General features: G+C 44.8%; 1 protein-coding gene across 2 annotated transcripts in view; it reads left to right on the top strand.

Moving 5' to 3' along the window:
- The window catches only part of LCT (lactase), a 59,507-nt gene that overhangs the window by 21,064 nt on the left and 14,282 nt on the right, over positions 1 to 24,161 (top strand). For both annotated transcript variants that reach the window (XM_082465768.1, XM_082465767.1), the window contains 7 exons: positions 444 to 527; positions 2,234 to 2,336; positions 3,759 to 3,837; positions 6,450 to 7,176; positions 17,240 to 17,885; positions 20,156 to 21,706; positions 22,358 to 22,626. In XM_082465768.1, coding sequence (XP_082321894.1) covers positions 444 to 527; positions 2,234 to 2,336; positions 3,759 to 3,837; positions 6,450 to 7,176; positions 17,240 to 17,885; positions 20,156 to 21,706; positions 22,358 to 22,626 — 3,459 coding nt within the window. The remainder of the gene's footprint in view (positions 1 to 443; positions 528 to 2,233; positions 2,337 to 3,758; positions 3,838 to 6,449; positions 7,177 to 17,239; positions 17,886 to 20,155; positions 21,707 to 22,357; positions 22,627 to 24,161) is intronic.

The following is a 24,161-nucleotide window of genomic DNA, read 5'->3' as shown; positions in this document are numbered from 1 at the left end:
AAGTTACTAAGGGGCCTGTGGGTGGGTGAGGGCCCCACTGCCTCCGTCCTGCAAAGTGGAAGGCCGTGAGGAGGTGCTGCTCAGGGCAGCTCTGGCCTCTGACTCCCTTCCTTCGTGCTCATCCACTTGGTGGAAACCCACCCCTTCTGGCATATGGTGCTTCTTTCATTCACTCATTCAATTGTGTGCATTTATTGAGAGCTTCCTGTGTGCCAGGCACTTTGCTGAGGGCACACGTGATGTATTCCCCACAACACGTAGGCACACCCCACACACATTCTCACTTTGTCCCCAGCTTTTCCTCATCCTGCTTCTCCCTTGGAAAATCCCATTTTGGAGTATTCCTTTTAGTAATAAGGGGAGAAACAAAAAAAGAATACTTCTGAGCAGTTCTTTGTCTTGAAATTCCTTGTGCTCTGATGATCCTATTTACTTATTTCCAGGATGCAGTTGACTTCCTCTCTCTTGATTTATCTTATGAATGCCAAAGTGAGGCAGATTTCCGGCAGAAGCTGAGTAAATTGGAGGTAATTTGAGCTATTTTCCATATTGATGATGAATGGCAAAGTTTCCTGAGAGCATATTAGACATTTAATGCTTCAGCTGATGTGTAAACTGAACTTCCTCCAAGAGTCCATATACTTGCAGGGAATTCCCCAGTGGTCCAGTGGTTGGGACTCTGTGCTTTCATCACTGCCAAGGGCCCGAGTTCAATCCCTGGTCAGGGAACTAAGATCCCACAAGCTTCTCGGTGTGGCCAAAAGTAAGTAAACAAAGAAAAGAGTCCACATACTTGCAGAGTTGCACCTGGGGAGATTCCTATAGAGAACATCTGGAGGTTAGACAGTCTTCCCTGGAAAGGACCATGAGGGTTGGCTTGTTAAGGTAAATATTTACATGGATCCTCTGCTCTCTTGTGTAGAAAGCTACTGAGAATCCAAGTTCCAGTGTTCATTCTGAGATTAAAACAGACATTTCATGGATGTGGTCATGTAAATATTTACCCTGACAAGCCAGCCCTCACTATCCCTCCACTCTCCTCAGAGCACCTGCACCCCCTCTCCGAGCCTCAGCTGCTGCTCCCCACTGGCACGCAGGTGTCTTAGGGCCTGAGGACCCACAGCACATCCACAGGTTCTGAATTCTGCGGGAGGTACATGTAGGGGTCCCACGTTCCCTTCTCAGAAGAGGCTTTGCTCACCAGAGGCTTCCCCACTCAGCAGAGGGCTCCTCCAGCTCTCCAGTCCTGTGATACCACAGGCTGCCTCACTGCATATGGATCTTTCAGGAAGGGGAAAACCCTCAGTTCCCTTAGGAGTTTGGCTTTACTGCATTGACCTGGCCCAGGGAAAGAACAAGGCTACGTGGGTCACAGCTCCAACTGGTTCTGAGCGACTTACTTGGTTTCTCAGAGATTAAGGCTTGAGGCTCATAGTTACTGGCTGCTCTGAGAAATTAAAGAACCCGCCTGGCTTCTTTTTAAGTAGTTGCTATTGGTATTTCTCAGTGGCTGTTAACTACTCAGAGGAGGAAAACTTAGTGTGGGAAAAATGACCAAACCCAACCTCCCTCAAAAAAGGTAACCTAAAGTGAGGTCAAACGACATGTCAGCCTAAAGATGTTTCTTTTGACACTGAAATGGCTAGAAATGGGAGAAAAATTACACCTGCTCCAATTTTAATGAAGATAGCTTCATTTAAATTTCTTTATGGAATATGTCAGATATGTCCAAAGGTAGAAAGAAAAGTAAAATGAAGCCATCCCCAGCTTCAAAAGCTCTCAACTCGTGGCTGATCTTGTTTCATCTATACCCTACCTTCCCCCTCTCAAACCAGATTGTTTTGAAGCAAGCCCTAGACATCCATAAACATTGTGACGGTGGCACCTGATTGAGCTTCTTGTAGCAGCACAGGCCCCTGACATGAGCAGACTGCCTTGTTCCTGGTCCTAACACAGTGACTGGTTCTAGGAGGTACCTTGTAGCCTGAGGTGATGGCAGAAATTAACCTGTCTCTTTGGTGGGGGTCAGTGTAGAGAATGGTCTATGTTATTGAAAAGTGTAGATTTTTCTCCCTCAAGTCTAGAGTCGGCTCTCTTTATTAACTGAGATGGCTAGTGGTCATTTCCAAAACCAAATTGAGTGTCGTGACTTCTCATCTTTAAAATCTGTCCCTGTTAACAAAAAACTTACTCTAGGCAGCTTCAGTTCACTTGCTGGCCTATATCATTTCAGACTATTGAGCCAAAAGTGAAAGTTTTCATCTTCAATCTGAAACTTCAGGACTGCCTCTCCACCAAGAAGAACCCATCTGATCTGTTCTTCAGCCTTCTCACAGGTGAGTGGACCATCACTGGAGAGGTTTGGAGTGATATTTGGTGCACTGGCTTGTGGGGTAGCTATTTTAAAAGTCTGGGGTTCCAATGGGAGGAGCGACCAGAGGAGGGGTGGTCTCAGAGCCCACCCCAGATGGGTTTAGTGTCCCTTGTCTTCTTGTTGTTGGTCTTGATCCCTTAGCTCCCACTGACCCAAGAAAGAAGAGAGGTTCTGTATGAGGATGGTAAGGATGCCTTGGTCTCATGGAAATAAAGACCATCAGGCCTCAGATGTCAGGTGTAAGCATGGCAACTGCCCTGTGCCCATCTGTCCACTTCCATTACCCCTCCCTCTAACGTCTCTCATCTCTGCCCCCCTTGGCAGGGCTGCCTCAGCCACCTTACTTTTGTTCATTTCCCCATTACCTAATCAAAATCTTCAGATATAGGACCCACAGCTCATGGAGCATCTCCTTGGTGTCTCTTAGTTCAAATTCTTGAGAGTGAATCTGATGGGTAGGCCATGCATCAGAAGATTGCTCCTGGGACTTCCCTGGTGGTCAAGTGGTTAAGTCTCTGTGCTACCACTGCAGGGGGCACGGGTTCCATCCCTCGCTGGGGAACTAAGATCCCACATGCCACATGGTGCGACTAAAAAAAGAAGAAGAAGAAGAAGATTGCTCCTGGTCCAGTCCGGCCAAGGGAAAGTAGGAGGTCCACTAAGGCCTCAGGGGCTGAGGACCACTAGACACTCTGCAGGAAGGGCCAAGGGGCACGCTCCTGCATGCCTGGATATCCAGTTCAGTCTCCCTGTAAGGTCAGAATATGGGAGAAGTTGGTAGTGCCCTTTCTACCACCTGTAACCAGTGCTGAGCTGGCTTCACAGACCTCTTGAACTGCATCCATGGATACCACCTAATAACTCTTGCCCTAACTCATCTTTGATGGTATAATGATTTCCGTTCTTAAATCCCATCACTTTCTAAATGGTTAAAATGGTCAATTTTATGTTTATGTATAGTTTCTTACCAAAAAAAAAAATTCCGCCCCCTTCTGATATTTGAGTTTTGAGTCAGTTGTTCTCCGTGTTTGGTCTCCAGACAAGCAGCATTAGCATCACTTGGGAACTTGTTAGACATTCACATTCTAGAGCCCACCTCAGATCAGAAACTGTGATCAGAAACAGATCAGAAACTTTGGAGTGGGCCCAGCAATCTGTGTTGAACAAGCTCTGCAGGTGATGCTGATGCACATGGAAGTTTGAGAACCACTGTGCTATCACTTTTGACTTCTATAAATCTTTAGCCTGTGGAATTTTCCAGAGGGGCTTGGAGCCATTGCTTGGGGCTTGGGTGTGGTGTATAAATGAGGAAAACTGTTGATAGTAGTCATGCATATTGTTGGTTGGGCTTCAGGTGGAGTGAATTAAACGTCTTCTCTTACAGCCTTAAGTGAAGAACAGATGCTCACCATTGGGTTTGATCTTAGTACATTCCTGAGCTGTTCATCAAGTTCCAAGAAAAGGTAATGTTAGATTTCCCATTGGACTATCAATAACTGATATTTGCAGAATACTCTGTTGTTCTTTCACATGTGTAAACTCGGGGGACTGTTGTCATCTGCCTCTTGGACCAGTGAGTCCTTCGTGGCCATTCTAGAGACAAGAGATGAAGCCTCAGAGGGGAAAGCAGGGAGCAGTGTCTCTGGCCACCACACGGTTCTCCTCTAGTTCACCCAGGTGCACACAACTAGCAGAGCTGGTGTTTAAACCCCTGCCTTCTAGTTTAGATCTTGTTGGAGGCATTGTGAGGTTGTGGACGAGCAGGCTGGGTTAATGATAGATCTGCCCATCCCTGAAGTTATGTGATCTGAGTAAGTAAGGTGAGTTCTCTGCACCAATTCCTCACACAAAATGTGAAACATCTTACCCGTGAGGAGATGGCATAGATAGGAAAGCCAGCTGTGCAGTGGGACAGAAGCCTAACTCAGCAGTTTCTCAGGACAAAGGTTTTAAATTATTGTGGGATTGCAAATAATTTCTTAGCACATGACTAAAGTACCAAAATTTGTAAGTGACATACTGAAAAAAAAATTAGAGTAGATTTGAGGTTATCTCCGTAATTATATCATTCTCATGAACTTATATTCCAATGCGCTTCTCGAGAAAAGTTTGATGTGGAAGCCAGTGCAGGGAGTTTCCCAGAACCCTCAGCTCTCCGTGGGGGTATGTTACACACCTGAACATCATGTACCGTGCGTCAAGGAAGGACCAAGGCCCGGAGGCAATCATTGGCTTCCCAGACCTTTAGCTAGAGCTCACCTCAGACATTTCTAGCACAGCTCTGTCCAAGATCATAAACTTCAGTTGCCACCACCTCTTTGTACTTTTTCTCTCCCAACATTTGGCTGTCCTCAGCTGTGTCTCCTTCCATTGTTCAATCCTCTCAACTCACTTCAAATCAGCAGTTCAGATCACCAGACCCTAAGCAGCTGCGCATGTCAGGCTTTGTGCTGGGAGTATGAACAGTATGATGAGCAAGTAGATCAGAACTGCTCTCTGTTCACACTTGGAGTCAGCTGAGGAGTGCTGGGCTATCTTTTCAGAAAAATAAAACTCAAGAGGTCATAATAAACATGGTACCCTGGGGACCTCCCTGGCGGACCCGTGGTTAGGACTCTGTGCTTCCACTGCAGGGGGCATGGGTTCCATCTCGGCTTGGGGAACTAAGATCCCACATGTCATGCATGACATGGCCAAAGAAAAAGAAAGGGGGCACCCTGAGATCACAATGATTGCAAAACCACAAGATGACATGAGACACCGGCTCCAGGATTCTCTAACACCTTGATCTCTCAGTACCTTGCCTGCAGGGAAGATCCAACATTGGCTAACGTTAAACCAAGAGTGGGGGCGGGGGGTTCTCACTCAGGTGGATGTTGATGGAGAACCTGCAGGGGCAGGTGGAAGGGAGTTCTGAGAGGATGGACATCATTTTCTCGTCGGAGTGTTTTAGACCTCAGAAGTGAGACAGAGAGGCCCGCCAGTGATTCTAGCACAGAGTATGGCAGGAGATATAGCACTGCTTCCCGGAGGAGGGAAAAAGAGCATTACCTGGGATGCTCTGAGGAGGCTTAGAGTGGGGGGTGAGGGGTGGCTGAAGGAGGGGCACCTGGAGGGCTGGGCATAGAGAATTTCTGTGCTAAATCTCTTCCCAAGTTAGGCAAACCCAGGACTCCCAGCTCCAAGGCCTGTATGGCAAGTTCTGTGTTATCCAGGGGCAGTTTGTTTCTTCAAGACCTCTTCTCACCCAAGCCAGAAGGATGGTCATAGTCAGAAGGGTTGGGTCAGAACAGCTGAGTGGGCACCCCTCCATGTCCCTGGTGTGCTCCAGAGTCATTCATCTGTTCTGGGTAATCCACAACTATAGGCTATCATTTCCCCTCACCACTTTTCTACCAAATGCAGATGAGTTGATGCTTCACGAAATAGGAGGAGCTTAAGTTTGGAATGTCCAGGCTCCACTCCACGGGAGGGAGGTCTTTCTGCAGTGTCCCCGTCACTTCTACCGGTTCTGTGCTCTGGGCCAACCTTGTATAAGTGTTAGCCCCTCGATGGCCCAAGGACAGGGAGGTGCTCTTGTACTCCACTCCCTCTCCTCATGTGTGTTCTCTTCTCCAGGTCAAACACACCCACCTCCACCAACCCTTCCTCAAGGTTGCCCTCTGCTGTTGTAACTGCTGCATGTTATCACGCACTGCTTTCCAGCCTGCAGGACAGGACTCAGATAGAGAAAACAATAAAGAAAGAAGGGACGGAGGGAAGGAGGAAGGAAGGAAGGAAGGAGAGAGAAGGAAAACAGATTAGAAGTAAATAGAATATATCAGACTTCATTGCATATGAGAATCGCATTTTTATGTTATGCTTTATTTCAGCTATGTTTATTTCTGATGTTTATTTCAGATACATTTATTTCTGAAATAAAATATAACATGCACATAAATGTCTACACATCTACACACATACATAGTGATATGTGGTTAAAAGCACAGACTCTGTGCTGTACCTTACATTTGTGCATTTGTAACTTACAGAGTCATTACTTACTATGTCCCTTCATGTCACTTCACTCCTGCAGCAGGTCTTGTTCTCTGACTGACAACCTGACCCTCCAGACTGCCCTGCAGCTGGACCCGGAGACAGCAGTAGACTCCTCGCTGCCCCACTCGGCCTATCAGAGAGTCTGGGAAATGTTTGCCAACCAGTCCAGGGCAGAAAGGGATGCTTTCCTGCAGGATGTTTTTCCTGAGGGTTTCCTCTGGGGCGTCTCCACAGGGGCTTTTAATGTGGAAGGAGGCTGGGCCGAGGACGGAAGAGGGGCGAGCATCTGGGACAGAGTTGGACACCAGAACACCGCCAAGGGCCAAGCAACGCCAGAGGTGGCCAGTGACAGTTACCACAAGGTGGACACTGACGTTGCCCTGCTTCGTGGCCTCCGGGCCCAGGTCTACAAGTTCTCCATCTCCTGGTCCCGCATCTTCCCCACTGGGCAGGGGCAGAGCCCCAACCTCCGGGGCGTCGCCTACTACAACATGCTGATCGACAGGCTGCTGGACTCGCACATCGAGCCCATGGCCACGCTGTCCCACTGGGACCTGCCTCAGGCCCTGCAGGATCGCGGCGGGTGGCAGAATGAGAGCATGGTGGATGCCTTCCTGGACTATGCGGCCTTCTGCTTCTCCACATTTGGGGACCGTGTGAAGCTGTGGGTGACCTTCCACGAGCCGTGGGTGATGAGCTACGCGGGCTACGGCACCGGCCAACACGCACCGGGCATCTCCAGCCCAGGGGTGGCCTCTTTTAAGGTACTTCCCATCCTTGCATCTCTACTTGTTGGAAGAGAAAGGACATTGGGTTGGAAAAATGTTATTTTACCTTCCCATCAGCAAGTCTTCCCTTTTTTTTTCCTTTAAAGGAAATCAGAGGGAGGGAAGGAACCATAAATTGTTAATCACCTTATTTGTCCAAACACTATTCTGGCACTTTAAAAATTGTTGCCACCTCCTCAGAACGGCTCTGATGGATGAGGGAATCGGGGCTTAGGATGAGAAGCAATTGGTGGTGATGACATTGCTAGTGGGTTAGCAGTGTGAAGCCAACATTTGAGCCCAAGTCCCTTGACTCCAAAGCAAGTTTTCCATGTCAGCCAGGACTCTTAATTGCAAGTGACAGAAAACCCAACCCAAACTGACTTAAACAAGGAGGGAGTTTCTGAGTTCTGGAAACTGAAAAGTCTTCGTTTTAGCTGATCAGAGTGGAGCTTGATTAGACCACAGATGATGTTACCAGGACTCGATTTTTCTTCTTCTCTTGCTCCCCTTACTGGCTTTATTCTTGGGCTGCCTGGTAGCCAGATGGCCGCAATCCTTCTCTCATATTTCAAGATCAGCAGAAAACAGAAAAGACAGCTTGCCTCTGTTCTGGCGTTCCCAGGAAAGTTCTCCCCATGCTCATGGTCTCTGCATGGGTCACGTGCCCATCCCTGAACCAGTCACTGGGTCTAGGCTAGGGGACTGTGTGGCACTGATTGGTTTTGACCCAGGTCCCAGCTCTACCCCTCAACACACTGGTTGAGAGACAGGGAGATGGGGAGGGGAGAGGGTGGTCTTTCCAGAGGGCAATCAGGGTATCATTTCAACCAGAAGGGTATGTATATCCTGGAGACAAAATTTAAAATGGCTTAACATGGGTCCCATCCATCATTTCCCTTTTTCTTCAAAATCTCCCAGGAAACCTACCAGCTTCCCTGGCTGCATTCTTCAGGACAGACAATTAGTCTAGCTTTCCCCCAGCACCTTCTGGGTTCTGTTCTCTTCTGAAAGAGGAACATTCACTGGGCCCCAAGCTAGATATTAAGTGCCATCAAGACACTTAACTGCCCATTAGAAAATTAGAGAACAATTCAAAATACCCACAATGAGAGTGAGCTGGAATACTGTGAGTAAATGACTCAATGAAATGCCAAAATATAGCACTTAAGTCAAGGCTTCCATTCTGCTTTTGTTCAGCAAGTGACCGTACCCACGGAGAGAGAGAACACTTCTGAAAGGGGAAAGCTTGAACCTTTCTGTTTGTCTCTTTGTTGTAAAACTCATACCAGCCTTTTCACCTTAGGCTTCTTATCCCTACAGCCGTGGCTCCTGAGACTTTTCTACAGAGACTTTTATAAGAAAGTCCACCTCACCTTTTTTTTTTTTTTTTGTGGCTGCGTTGGGTCTTCATTGCTATGCGCAGGCTTTCTCTACTTGCAGCGAGCAGGGGCTACTCCTCGTTGCGGTGCGTGGGCTTCTCATTGCGGTGGCTTCTCTTGTTGCGGAGCACAGGCTCTAGGCGCACGGGCTTCAATAGTTGTGCTCAGTAGTTGTGGCTCGCGGGCTGTAGAGCGCAGGCTCAGTAGTTGTGGCGCACGGGCTTAGTTGCTCTGCGGCATGTGGGATCTTTCCGGGCCAGGGCACTAACCCATGTCCCTTGCACTGGCAGGCGGATTCTTAACCACTGCGCCACCAGGGAAGCCCCACCTCACTTTTCTCTTTCAATTCTTCCTTTTATTTACAAAACATTATGACACCATTAAGGAAAGATTTCCAAGAAAACATCTTTCTCATAGTTCTACCAGTATTTCCTTCCAGTCATGGCTTCCTTACATTCATAGTGTAGTCACAGTGTGCACTCAGCTTAGTGCCCTTGTTTTGTTGTTTTTATTGAAGTATAGTTGATTTACAATGTTGTGTCAATCTCTGCTGTACAGCAAAGTGACTCAGTTATACACATATAGACATTTTTTTTTAGGTATTTAGTCTTTATTCTGAAGCTGATAGACAACAGTTTTTTTTTTTTAATTTTTAAATTTTATTTATTTTTTTATACAGCAGGTTCTTATTAGTCATCCATTTTATACACATCAGTGTATACATGTCAATCCCAATCTCCCAGTTCATCACACCACCACCACCACCACCCCGTGGCTTTCCCCCCTTGGTGTCCATACGTTTGTTCTCTACATCTGTGTCTCTATTTCTGCCCTGCAAACCGGTTCATCTGTACCATTTTTCTAGGTTCCACGTATATGCGTTAATATACGATATTTGTTTTTCCCATTCTGACTTACTTCAGTCTGTGTGACTGTCTCTAGATCCATCCACGTCTCAACAAATGACCCAATTTCGTTCCTTTTTATGGCTGAGTAATATTCCATTGTATATGTGTACTACATCTTGTTTATCCATTTGTCTGTCAATGGGCATTTAGGTTGCTTCCATGACCTGGCTATTGTAAATAGTGCTGCAATGAACATTGGGGTGCATGTGTCTTTTTGAATTATGGTTTTCTCTGGGTATATGCCCAGTAGTGGGATTGCTGGATCATATGGTAATTCTGTTTTTAGTTTTTTAAGGAACCTCCATACTGTTCTCCATAGTGGCTGTAACAATTTACATTCCCACCAACAGTGCTAGAGGGTTCCCTTTTCTCCACACCCTCTCCAGCATTTGTTGTTTGTAGATTTTCTGATGATGCCCATTCTAACTGGTGTGAAATGATACCTCATTGTAATTTTGATTTTCATTTCTCTAATAATTAGTGATGTTGAGCAGCTTTTCATGTGCTTCTTGGCCATCTGTATGTCTTCTTTGGAGAAATGTCTATTTAGGTCTTCTACGCATTTTTGGATTGGGTTGTTTCTTTTCTTAATATTGAGCTGCATGAGCTGTTTATATATTTTGGAGATTAATCTTTTGTCCATTGATTCATTTGCAAATATTTTCTCCCATTCTGAGGGTTATCTTTTCGTCTTGTTTATGGTTTCCTTTGCTGTGCAAAAGCTTTGAAGTTTCATTAGGTCCCATTTGTTTATTTTAATTTTTATTTCCATTACTCTAGGAGGTGAATCAAAAAAGATCTTGCTGTGATTTATGTCAAAGAGTGTTCTTCCTATGTTTTCCTCTAAGAGTTTTATAGTGTCTGGTCGTACATTTAGGTCTCTAATCCATTTTGAGTTTATTTTTGTGTATGGTGTTAGGGAGTGTTCTAATTTCATTCTTTTACATGTAGCTGTCCAGTTTTTGCAGCACCATTTATTGAAGAGACTGTCTTTTCTCCATTGTATATCCTTGCCTCCTTTGTCATAGATTAGTTGACCATACGTGTGTGGGTTTATCTCTGGGCTTTCTATCTTGTTCCATTGATCTATGTTTCTGTTTTCCTGCCAGTACCATATTGCCTTGATTACTGTAGCTTTGTAGTATAGTCTGAAGTCAGGGAGTCTGATTCCTCCAGCTCTGTTTTTTTCCCTCAAGACTGCTTTGGCTATTCGGGGTCTTTTGTGTCTCCATACAAATTTTAAGATTTTTTGTTCTAGTTCCGTAAAAAATGCCATTGGTAATTTGATAGGGATTGCACTGAATCTGTAGATTGCTTTGGGTAGTATAGTCATTTTCACAATATTGATTCTTCCAATCCAAAACATGGTATATCTCTCCATCTGTTGGTATCATCTTTAATTTCTTTCATCAGTGTATTATAGTTTTCTGCATACAGGTCTTTTGTCTCTCTAGGTAGGTTTATTCCTGGGTATTTTATTCTTTTTGTTGCAGTGGCAAATGGGAGTGTTTCCATAATTTCTCTTTCAGATTTTTCATCATTAGTGTATAGGAATGCAAGAGATTTCTGTGCATTAATTTTGTATCCTGAAACTTCACCAAATTCATTGATTAGCTCTAGTAGTCTTCTGGTGGCATCTTTAGGGTTCTCTATGTATAGTATCATGTCATCTGCAAACAGTGACAGTTTTACTTCTTCTTTTCCAATTTGTATGCCTTTAATTTCTTTTTCTTCTCTGATTGCTGTGGCTAGGACTTCCAAAACTATGTTGAATCATAGTGGTGAGAGTGGACATCCTTGTCTCGTTCCTGATCTTGGAGGAAATGCTTTCAGTTTTTCACCATTGAGAATGCTATTTGCTGTGGGTTTGTCGTATATGGCCTTTATTATGTTGAGGTAGGTTCCCTCTATGCCCACTTTCTGGAGAGTTTTTATCAGAAATCGGTGTTGAATTTCATCAAAAGCTTTTTCTGCATCTATGGAGATGATCATATGGTTTTTATTCTTCAGTTTGGTAATATGGTGTACCACATTGATTGGTTTGCATATATTGAAGAATCCTTGCATTCCTAGGATAAACCCCACTTGATCATGGTGTATGATCCTTTTAATGTGTTGTTGGATTCTGTTTGCTAGTATTTTGTTGAGGATTTTTGCATGTATATTCATCAGTGATATTAGTCTGTAATTTTCTTTTTTTGTAGTGTCTTTGTCTGTTTTTGGTATCAGGGTGATGGTGGCCTTATAGAATGAGTTTGGGAGTGTTCCTTCCTCCCCAATTTTTTGGAAGAGTTTGAGAAGGATGGGTGTTAGCTCTTCTCTAAATGTTTGATAGAATTCACCTGTGAAGCCATCTGGTCCTGGACTTTTGTTTGTTGGAAGATTAATCACAGTTTCAATTCCATTACTTGTGATTGCTCTGTTCATATTTTCTATTTCTTCCTGGTTCAGTCTTGGAAGGTTATACCTTTCTAAGAATTTGTCCATTTCTTCCAGGTTGTCCATTTTATTGGCATAGAGTTCCTTGTAGTAGTCTCTTAGGATGCTTTGTATTTCTGTGGTGTCTGTTGTAACTTCTCCTTTTTCATTTCTAATTTTATTGATTTGAGTCCTCTCCCTCTTTTTCTTGATGAGTCTGGCTAATGGTTTATCAATTTTGTTTATATTCTCAAAGAGCCAGCTTTTAGTTTTATTGATCATTGTTATTGTTTTCTTTGTTTCTATTTCATTTATTTCTGCTCTGATCTTTATGATTTCTTTCCTTCTGCTAACTTTGGGTTTTGTTTGTTCTTTTTTCTCTAGTTCCTTTAGATGTAAGGTTAGATTGTTTATTTGAGATTTTTCTTGTTTCTTGAGGTAGGCTTGTATAGCTATAAACTTCCCTCTCAGAACTGCTTTTGCTGCATCCCATAGGTTTTGGATCGTCATGTTTTCATTGTCATTTGTCTCTAGGTATTTTTTGATTTCCTCTTTGATTTCTTTAGTGATCTCTTAGTTATTTAGTAACGTATTGTTTAGCCTCCATGTGTTTGTGGTTTTTACGTTTTTTTCCCCTGTAATTCATTTCTAATCTCATAGTGTTGTGGTCAGAAAAGATGCTTGATATGATTTCAGTTTTCTTAAATTTACTGAGGCTTGATGTGTGACCCAAGATGTGATCTATTCTGGAGAATATTCCATGTGCACTTGAGAAGAAAGTGTAATCTGCTGTTTTTGGATGGAATGTCCTATAAATATCAATTAAATCTATCTGGTGTCATTTAAAGCTTCTGTTTCCTTATTTATTTTCATTTTGGATGATCTGTCCATTGGTGTAAGTGAGGTGTTGAAGTCCCCCACTATTATCGTGTTACTGTCGATTTCCTCTTTTATAGCTGTTAGCAGTTGCCTTGTGTATTGAGGTGCTCCTATGTTGGGTGCATATATATTTATAATTGTTATATCTTCTTCTTGGATTGATCCCTGGATCATTATGTAGTGTCCTTCCTTGTCTCTTGTAACATTCTTTATTTTAAAGTCTATTTTATCTGATATGAGTATAGCTACTCCAGCTTTCTTTTGATTTCCATTTGCATGGAATATCTTTTTCCATCCCCTCACTTTCAGTCTGTATGTGTCCCTAGGTCTGAAGTGGGTCTCTTGTAGACAGCATATAGATGGGTCTTGTTTTTGTATCCATTCAGCAAGCCTGTGTCTTTTTGGTTGGAGCATTTAATCCATTCACGTTTAAGGTAATTATCGATATGTATGTTCCTATGACCATTTTCTTAATTATTTTGGGTTTGTTTTTGTCGATCTTTTTCTTCTCTTGTGTTTCCCACTTAGAGATGTTCCTTTAGCATTTGTTGTAGAGCTGGTTTGGTGGTGCTGAATTCTCTTAGCTTTTGCTTGTCTGTAAAGCTTTTGATTTCTTCATCGAATCTGAATGAGATCCTTGCCGGGTAGAGTAATCTTGGTTGTAGGTTCTTCCCTTTCATCACTTTAAGTATATCATGCCACTCCCTTCTGGCTTGTAGAGTTTCTGCTGAGAAATCAGCTGTTAACCTTATGGGAGTTCCCTTGTATGTTATTTGTCATTTTTCCCTTGCTGCTTTCAATAGTTTTTCTTTGTCTTTAATTTTTGCCAATTTGATTACTATGTGTCTTGGTGTGTTTCTCCTTGGGTTTATCCTGTATGGGACTCTCTGCGCTTCCTGGACTTGGGTGGCTATTTCCTTTCCCATGTTAGGGAAGTTTTCGACTATAATCTCTTCAAATATTTTCTCTGGTCCTTTCTCTCTCTCTTCTCCTTCTGGGACCTCTATAATGTGAATGTTGTTGTGTTTAATGTTGTCCCAGAGGTCTCTTAGGCTGTCTTCATTTCTTTTTATTCTTTTTTCTTTATTCTGTTCCGCAGCAGTGAATTCCACCATTCTGTCTTCCAGGTCACTTATCCGTTCTTCTGCCTCAGTTATTCTGCTATTGATTCCTTCTAGTGTAGTTTTCATTTCAGTTATCATATTGTTCATCTCTGTTTGTTTGTTCTTTAATTCTTCTAGGTGTTTGTTAAACATTTCTTGCATCTTCTCGATCTTTGCCTCCATTCTTTTTCCGAGGTTCTGGATCATCTTCACTATCATTATTCTGAATTCTTTTTCTGGAAGGTTGCCTATCTCCACTTCATTTAGTTGTTTTTCTGGGGTTTTATCTTGTTCCTTCATCTGGTACATAGCCCTCTGCCTTTTCATCTTGTCTATCTTTCTGTGAATGTGGTTCTTGTTCCCCAGGCTGCAGGATTGTAGTTCTTCTTGTTTCTGCTGTCTGCCCTCTGGTGGATGAGTCTGTCTAAGAGGGTTGTGCACGTTTCGTGATGGGAGAGACTGGTGGTGGGTAGAGCTGACTGTTGCTCTGGTGGGCAGAGCTTAGTAAAACTTTAATCCGATTGAATGCTGATGGGTGGGGCTGGGTTCCCTCCCTGTTGGTGTTTGGCCTGAGGCAACCCAACACTGGAGCCTACCTGGGCTCTTTGGTGAGGCTAATGGCAGACTCTGGGAGGGCTCACGCCAAGGAGTACTTCCCAGAACTTCTGCTGCCAGTGTCCTTTTCCTCATGGTGAGCCACAGCCACCCCCCGCCTCTGCAGGAGACCCTCCAACACTAGCAGGCAGGTCTGGTTCAGTCTCCCCCGGGGTCACTGCTCCTTCCCCTGGGTCCCGATGCACACACTACTTTGTGTGTGCCCTCCAAGAGTGGAGTCTCTGTTTCCCCCAGTCCTGTCGAAGTCCTGCAATCAAATCCCACTAGGCTTCAAAGTCTGATTCTCTAGGAATTCCTCCTCCTGTTGCCGGACGCCCAGGTTGGGAAGCCTGACGTGGGGCTCAGAACCTTCATTCCAGTGAGTGGACTTCTGTGGTATAAGTGTTCTCCAGTCTGTGAGTCACTCACCCAGCAGTTATGGGATTTGATTTTACTGTGATTGCGCCCTTCCTACCGTCTCATTGTGGCTTCTCCTTTGTCTTTGGATGTGGGATATCTTTTTTGGTGAGTTCCAGTGTCTTCCTGTCAATGACTGTCCAGCAGCTAGTTGTGATTCTGGTGTTCTCACAAGAGGGAGTGAGAGCACGTCCTTCTACTCCGCCATCTTGGTTCAGGCTCCCTGGACATTCTTTTTTCACTTTCTTTTTCATTATGATTTATCCCAAGAGATTGGATATAGTTCCCTGTGCTATACAGTAGGACCTTGTTGTTTATCCATTCTAAATGTAATAATTTGCATCTACCAACCCCAAACTCCCTGTCCATCCCTCTCCCTCCCCACCTCCCGCTTGGCAACCACAAGTCTGATCTCTATGTCTGTGGGTCTGTTTCTGTTTTGTAGATAGGTTCATTTGTGCCATATTTTAGATTCCACATATAATATCATATGGTATTTGTCTTTCTCTTTCTGACTTATTTCACTTAGTATGATCATCTCTAGTTGCATCCATGCTGCTGCAAATGGCATTATTTTGTTATTTTTTATGGCTGAGTAGTATTCCATGGTATATAGGTACCACATCTTCTTTATCCATTCATCTGTTGATGGGCATTTAGGTTGCTTCCATGTCTTGGCTATTGTGAATTGTGCTGCTGTGAACATAGGGGTGCATGTGTTTTTTTATTTTTAGAGTAGTTTCAGGTTCACAGCAAAACTGAGTGGAAGACACAGAGATTTCCCATTTACTCCCTGCCCCCACACATGCATAGCCTCCCCTGTTATCGACATCCCCCACCTGCGTGGCAGATTTGTTACAATCAAGGACATATACAATGACCTATACACTGACACATTATCACGCTAGTGCCCATTTTTTACTTGAAATGTCATTAAACCTTTTCCATGTCATTACATGATCACAGTGATTGTTTCTGATGGTTGCCTAGTATTCCACTGAGCACCCTGCCCCGACACCAGCAAGCTTAGAAGGGAAGCCTTCCTGCCTTTTGGAAAGGAGCACAGTTTGCTGTTGGAGATTAGGACCCACCCAGTTAAGAATTAACATTTGGGACGTTAGAAGCAGTCAGGAGCTTCTCTTCCTAGAGCATGTTTTGGGTGTAAAATTCTTCAGACATAGGTGTCATCATCTTCACATGATAAAAAGGAAAAGAAAAAGGCGCTAAGCAGTAGCAAACCTCCTCCTGCACTCCAAGTTTCTGCTCTGTGCTCTGTGTACACAGTTGCATTGAATCCTCCTGGATGGATCCATAATTACCCACTTCCTGCAGACAAGGAAGCTGAAGTCAAGAGAGAAGATGGTTTGAGTTTACTGAGCGTGTTAGTGATAGAGTCAATATTTAAATGTAGGCTTGTTATACTCCAGATACCCCACCTTTGCCGTTTCTCCTGGTGCTCCACCAAGGAAATATGTTGACATTTGTAAGACCGTGAGTTAAGTCTACAGCAGATCCTAGTTGTGGTTTCTCTTACTAGATTTCATTAAGTAGAAAGGAGAACAGGAAGGCTAGAAATAATTTTCCCCTCTTTTGTATGTTAACTAAAATGATCGCCCCTGCCAATTAGTTGTGGACTAGTCAATAAGCACTTACTGGGACTTCCCTGGTGGCACAGTGGTTAAGAGTCCGCCTGCCAATGCAGGGGACACGGGTTCGAGCCCTGGTCCAGGAAGATCCCACATGCCGCAGAGCAACTAAGCCCACGTGCCACAACTACTGAAGCCTGCACGCCTAGAGCCCATGCTTTGCAACAAGAGAAGCCACCACAATGAGAAGCCCACGTACTGCAACGAAGAGTAGCCCCTGCTCGACGCAACTAGAGAAAACCCACATGCAGCAATGAAGACCCAATGCAACCAAAAATTTTAAAAATTAAAAAAAAAAAAAAAAAAAGCACTTACTGAGGACAGAGGCAGAGGAACTGTGGGTGATGAACCAGGCCTGAGGTCAGACTGCCTGTGCTCTCCCCTTCTCTGGATCCTGTGTTCCTTACCTCTATCACAGTAATAGTATTTGTACTTGCCACATAAGTGAGGATCACACAAGAGAAGTCACTGACACCTGTTATTGTTAATGTGGTTGTGGTGCTGTCGCTATCGACCTCGTGATGGTGGTAATGGTGGTATTGACGTGTTGACACAGTTGTGGATGTTGTTGACATTGTTGCTGTTGACTTTATTAACTTGCTACCATTACTGACTTTGGTGTCGACTTGCTGACGTTGTTGTTGACTTGTTATTGGCTTGTGGGTGCTGTTGTTGTCACTAAGACCTGTATTTCCTTCTTTCTTCCTCACAAGGTGGCTCATGTGGTCCTCAAGGCTCATGCCAGGGCTTGGCACCACTACAACAGCCAACATCGCCCACAGCAGCAGGGGCGGGTGGGCATTGTGCTGAACTCAGACTGGGCAGAGCCCCTGTCCCCAGAGAGGCCTGAGGACCGGAGAGCCTCTGAACGCTTCCTGCACTTCATGCTGGGCTGGTTTGCACACCCCATCTTTGTGGATGGAGACTACCCGGCTGCCCTGAGAGCCCAGATCCAACAGATGAACAAACAGTGCCCCACTCCTGTGGCCCAGCTCCCTAAGTTCACCGAGGCAGAGAAGCAGCTCCTGAAGGGCTCCGCTGACTTTCTGGGTCTGTCCCATTACACTTCCCGCCTCATCAGCAAGGCCCAAGGAGATACCTGCATCCCCAGCTATGATACCATTGGAGGCTTCTCCCAACATGTGGACCCTGCATGGCCCCAGACCGAATCCCCTTGGATTCGTGTGGTACCCTGGGGTATAAGGAGGCTGTTGCAGTTTGTATCCTTGGAATACACAAGAGGCAAAGTTCCAATCTACCTGGCTGGGAATGGCATGCCCATAGGGGAAAGTGAAGATCTCATCAATGATTCCTTGAGAATTGACTACTTCAATCAATATATCAATGAGGTGCTCAAGGGTAAGAACGTGGATATGCTGGTGATTGGAACATGGGTGGTATTTCATCAAGTCTTCAGAGTTTTGTGACATGACAAAGACATTCATTCTCCCAAGGAAATGAAGCCAAAAAGTAGTATTTGTAGTAATAGTGTGAGTGCTTCATATCAGCCTCCTAACTCTCTCCCTCAAAGGCCTCAAGCCTTTACTTTCATATTCCTAGTCCCTACAGTGCTCCCTTCTACCCTCTGCCTGTCTGAGTCCTATCCATCCATCAAGCCTCATCATCTTTTAACGCATTTAGGTAACAAATATTTATTGAGTGCCCATTACATGTCAGACATTGTGCAAGACAGTAGGGGTACAATACTGAACCAACGCCATCTTTTCCCAGAGGGGACTCAGAGTCTACAGAGGGGCGCAGACAGAAAAGTGCAATATATGGTGATGATGGCATTACAGGGTGGCATGAGGACACTCAGGGTGGGACTCCAGCCCATTAAATCTTCCCTCATCGCTCCAGTCTTGCCTGATCTTCATTTCCTTTAATGGGGTATAAAATCTACATTCCACATCATTCACTTTGGTCCACTTAACCTATATCTACAGTCTCATTTTTACCTTGTATGTCTTTTTATTTCAAGTAAAAAGGAGCGGCAAATAGGTTTCATCTCGTACGTCAGTCCTAATCAACTGATAGTGGCTAGTTGTCTGCCTCGAGGGCTGTGTTGAGAAGATTTTGAGGCCTTGTCTAGAATCAAAGAGAAAGAGTTAAAAAGTGATCCCTGCCCTGGGCACTGCAGTAAGGAATGGAGACCGACATCCCACTGTTGGTGAAGTCAGACACCCTCACTTCACCTGTACTCTCCTCAGTATCAAGGAATCCCTTTAAGACATTATCTCAAGTGATCCTTGAAACAGCCTTGTTCAGTAAATAGGGGCAGATATTATCTTCATGGGACAACTGTGAAAACCGATGCTCTGAGAGATTAAATGATATGCCCAGACATCCAGTGCGTGGAGCCATAGGCCCTTCTGTTTCTGGCTCAGCTCTTCCTTCTGCCCACTAACTGATGAGGCTTTTATTAATCTTTATGTTCCCAGAGCCTAGCACAGCCTGGGATAAAGTAGGTGCTTACTAAATTATTGAGTGAATGAGCAACGTTACCTACCTCTTGCACAATCATCCACAGCTATTGCTCTGATTCCTGGTTGACTCACTAGAACATTTTTAATTCTTTCACAGTTATAGAGGTCAGAAGTCCAAAATCAAGACGTCACTAGGAACACTTTCCATCCAAAGGCTCCAAGGGAGAATCCTTCCTTGCCTCTTCCAGCTTCTGGTGGCTCTAGGCCTTCCTTGGCTGTGGCTGCATGACTCCAATCTCTGCCTTCATCTTCACATGGCCTTCTCCCTTACGTCACTTATGATGATGCTTGTCATTGAATTTAGGCCCCCCCTTGATTAATCCAGGATGGTCTCATTTTGAGATCCTTAACTTAGTGAATTATATTTGCAAAACCCCTTTTGCCAAATAAGGTTACATCAGTAGTACCAGGAGTCAGCACTTGGATATACCTTTTTGGGGACCACCATTCAAGCCACTGAATCAGAGAATACATTTTTTTAGGCTTTATTTCTCCCTTTAAAAACGGAATGCGTGATTATTTCATGTCAATATTACTAAACATAAAGAAGAAAAAACAAAAGCACATTTTTTAAAGATTAAATGATTTATGTATTCTGTATTAAACCAAGGAGTCCTGACACTAGCAGATGGGGCACTTTTTCTTTATTATTCATTTTAAGGTAGGGACACACCTTTGGATTGAGACTTATGGCCATAGATGTGGCCTGATGTTTTGTGTGGGTCTTATGGATTTTCCTTTTACTTGTTATGAGGAGGAAAAAGGGTTAAAATTTTGGGGGTAACCCAGGTCACCTCCCGAACTTTCACGTTGAAAGGAAAACCTTTAAAAAGTAACATCAGCCCTTTGCAACTCTGTCATCATTTCAGACCCCAACCGATCCTTGCTTAACAAACACCCTTACTTCTTGCCAGCTCCAATCCTAATTCTCGACAAACAATTTATGTAACCTTGCAGTTTTTGTCTTTATAAGCCTCCCCCATTTTATAGCAGAACACAATTCAAGTGCTTCTTGACTCTGTGTCTCCTGGGCTGCAGTGCTAACAAACCCCAAATAGACACCTCTATTTTAAAAATAATAAAAATAAAAAGCAACATCAGTAACAGACTTTAAAACAATCCCAATTTCGGTTTTCTCCACAGCTGTCAAGGAGGACTCAGTGGATGTTCAATCTTACATTGCTCGTTCTCTCATCGACGGCTTCGAAGGCCCCTCTGGGTACAGCCAGAGGTTTGGGCTGTACCATGTCAACTTCAACGACAGCAGCAGGCCAAGGACTCCCAGGAAATCTGCCTACTTTTTCACCAGCATGATTGAAAAGAACGGTTTCCTCACCAAGGTAGTAAAAAGACTGCCACCAGCCAGTAAAGCAAACGTCCCCCGGAAAATCAGAGCCTTCACATTTCCATCCGAGGTGCCCTCCAAGGCTAAAGTAGTCTGGGAAAAGTTCTCCAACCAACCCAAGTTTGAAAGAGATTTGTTCTACCACGGCACATTCCGGGATGACTTCCTGTGGGGCGTGTCCTCGTCAGCCTATCAGATTGAAGGAGCTTGGGATGCTGATGGCAAAGGCCCCAGCATCTGGGATAATTTTACCCACACACCAGGGAGCAACGTGAAAGACAGTGCCACTGGAGACATAGCCTGTGACAGCTATAACCATCTGGATGCTGATCTGAATATGCTTCGAGCTTTGAAGGTGAAGGCCTATCGCTTCTCCATCTCCTGGTCTCGGATTTTCCCGACTGGAAGAAACACTTCTGTCAACACACGTGGTGTTGATTATTACAACAGGCTGATTGATGGCTTGGTGGCAAGCAGCATCTCTCCCATGGTGACACTGTTCCACTGGGACCTGCCCCAGGCCCTCCAGGATATTGGAGGCTGGGAGAATCCTTCCTTGATTGAGTTGTTTAACAGCTATGCAGACTTTTGTTTCCAGACCTTTGGTGACAGAGTCAAGTTCTGGATGACTTTTAACGACCCCACATACCAGGCATGGTTGGGGTATGGCTCAGGGGAATTTCCCCCAAACGTGAACGACCCAGGCTGGGGACCTTACAGGATTGGCCATGCAATCATCAAAGCTCATGCCAGAGTCTATCACACTTACGATGAGAAGTACAGGCAAGAGCAGAAGGGGGTCATCTCTTTGAGCCTTGGTGCACACTGGGCAGAGCCCCAGTCGCCTGGGGTCCCCAGGGATGTGGAGGCAGCTGACCGAATGCTGCAGTTCTCACTGGGCTGGTTCGCCCACCCCATCTTCCGAAACGGAGACTATCCTGATGCCATGAAGTGGAAAGTGGGGAACAGGAGTGAACTGCAGCACTTAGCCACCTCCCGCCTGCCCAGCTTCACTGAGGAAGAGAAGAGGTACATCTCAGCTACAGCCGACGTGTTCTGCCTCAACACCTACTCCTCCAGAATCGTGCGGCATGCAACACCGAGGTTAAACCCGCCCTCCTATAAAGATGACCGGGAGCTGACCGAGAGGGAGGACTCTTCCTGGCCCTCCACAGCAACGAACAGAGCTGCGTCCTGGGGGATGCGAAGACTGCTCAACTGGATCAAGGAGGAGTATGGGGGCGTCCCCATTTACATCACTGAAAACGGAGCAGGGCTGAAAGATCCGAAAGTGGAAGATACCAATAGGATATTTTACCACAAAACCTATATCAATGAAGCTTTGAAAGGTACGTGAGTGTTCATGTCCCCCTTACAAAATCTCCCAACATCCACATGTCATGTGCCTGAAATGGTTTGGCAGAGTGGATTACACACCATCAACAGGTCTCTCTTTTATACCCTAATTCCATAATTCTTTCCCGGTCTGGGGTTACATATCCCTTTGGGAATCTGAAAAAAGCAATGGTCTTCTCCCCAAATGTACACACAGGGTCCCACAGGAGTATTGTCATGGGTCCATTCATTCATTATTGAGCAACTACTATGTGACAAGTTCTATTCTAAGTGCTGGGGACACAGCAGTGAACAAAATAAACAACTTTCTGCTGACATGGAGCTTATATTCTGGTGGGTTCCATGCACCCTAGAGCAATCAACTCTTCTCTAATTCACATTTCTGTATTTAACTTCTAAAGTAGGCTGAGACTCTTGAATTTCAGACATGTCCCTTTACCCCAACAAAAGAATTTGATTTTGCAAAGGTCAGTCATTAATACTTGCTATGGGGGCATCAGTGTTGACAAAAAGAAGGAGACAAGATGATCTATCAGGGCAGGGCACACATTACTTGTGTGCACAAGTTGGTGGTTTAGGACTGCCTGCAGTGAGGAGTCCTCCTGGTGTAAAGCTCTCCTCTGCTGTCTGTGGAACGTTCCCAGCTTACAGGCTCGATGGTGTCGACCTTCGAGGATATGCTGCATGGTCCCTGATGGACAGCTTTGAGTGGCTAAATGGCTACACGGTCAAGTTCGGACTGTACCGTGTTGATTTCAACAACGTGAACAGGCCTCGCACAGCAAGAGCCTCTGCCAGGTACTACACGGAGGTCATCATCAGTAACGGCATGCCACTGCCCAAGGAAGACGAGTTTCTATATGGACAGTTTCCCAAGGGCTTCAGCTGGAGTGTGGCTACCGCTTCATATCAGGTGAGGAGTTCAGGGCAATTCACCATCTACAGCAAACCTACTATGTGCCAGGCTCTGGGGTCAGGGCTGGAGAGGGCAGGTGGGAGCAGTGGATTTTTATAGACCTGTGGGAGGGAAGTACGGGTACCTTGCGGGGGAGTCTGGGAGGCCCTTTTCCCAGAAAGCTTGGCTTCTTCACATCCCCAAATTCAGGCGGGCCATCACAGTTACAAGGGCTGTGCTGAGATGGGTGTTAGCAGGCCAGATGGAGCAGGTGGAGCCTGGAAGAAATACTTAGGCAAAGAAATGCAAATATGAAGATTCGCAGCTGGACGCCTTTATTTCTCACCTAGTTTCTTCCCAGCAGACAGTTCGATCAAAATGGCTATCACATGGGCCTGGGCGTTTTCTGATGTCCTAGTAACATCATACCTCTACCTTATTCATGCTAAATGAAGCTCACTAATACAGAAAATATGAGGATTTACTTTTCATCAGAAAAAAAAGAAAGATAAAAAACAAAGAGTGACTTGCCCGGGCAGTTAGGGGTGTGACCCTGCTTTACATCTTCTGCCTCCATTTATTTTCTTTGATACAGGAGTAGGGGTTTGTATTCTCAGTGTGGAACCTGGGTGGGGTCAGTGGTCTGAGCTGACTTGACTCTGGGTTGCTCAGCCCTTGGATGTTTTCTAGGTGACCATAGCTGCTGAAAATGTTTCTGAGGAAGGTGAGGGTAGCTACCCCCAGACTACCAGACTACCAAGGTATAATGAAGTCTCAGACCAAATTCTGCCATATCCAGACATATGTTAACTAAGCACACAAACACAGAAACTATTCATGTATCCTATTCCATGGCCTGGAGAAAACCTCAGCTCTTGGTCCTCTTCGGTGCTCTGGTCAACACTGTACATGAAAGGTTCACTTGAGGAAATGCCAAGATTTCAGAGACAGGATCCTGTTGCTCCAGGGAGACAGAATCTTCTGTAGCAGGGTTTCTCCAGCTGGGTCTGATTGACATTTGGGGCTGGATAGTTCTTTGTTGTGGGCCTGTCCTGTGCACATGTAGGATGTTTAGCAGCAAACCTGGCCTTTACCCACTAGATGCCAGTAGACTCCTCCCCCAGCTGTAACAACTAAAAATGTCTCCAGACATTGCTAAGTGTCTCCTCAGAGACAAAATAGTCCCTGGGTGAGAACCACTGCCCCACAGGTTTATAGCTGGACTTATTTATTCTAGGGCTAGGGTTAGGGACTTATTCTAGGGCACAGGTTGCAGGCCTGAATCAGTTATTACTATGATAGTTGACAAATGGTGATTTTCTGAGTTCATCATTGCTTTTATATTTATTAGGTGGCATTCAAAAGAAAGGTCAAGCTTTGTCTTTTCTCCTACTTATTTACATTTTACTTATATGTAAATATATGTTGATATATATCATCAGTATGGCCTCGTGAAGTCCTGTTTTTTTTCTAGTGGGTTATACTTTTGCTGCTATTATGTATGCAGATGCGTAAATCGTCCATTTTTTGCCTGGTGGATTGCCCTTTAGCTG

Source organism: Balaenoptera physalus (assembly GCF_965194825.1).
Source record: "Balaenoptera physalus genome assembly, chromosome: 6".
Taxonomy (NCBI): Eukaryota; Metazoa; Chordata; class Mammalia; order Artiodactyla; family Balaenopteridae; genus Balaenoptera; species Balaenoptera physalus.
The sequence above is the reverse complement of the archived record's forward strand: the minus strand, read 5'-3'. Positions and strand labels throughout refer to the sequence as shown.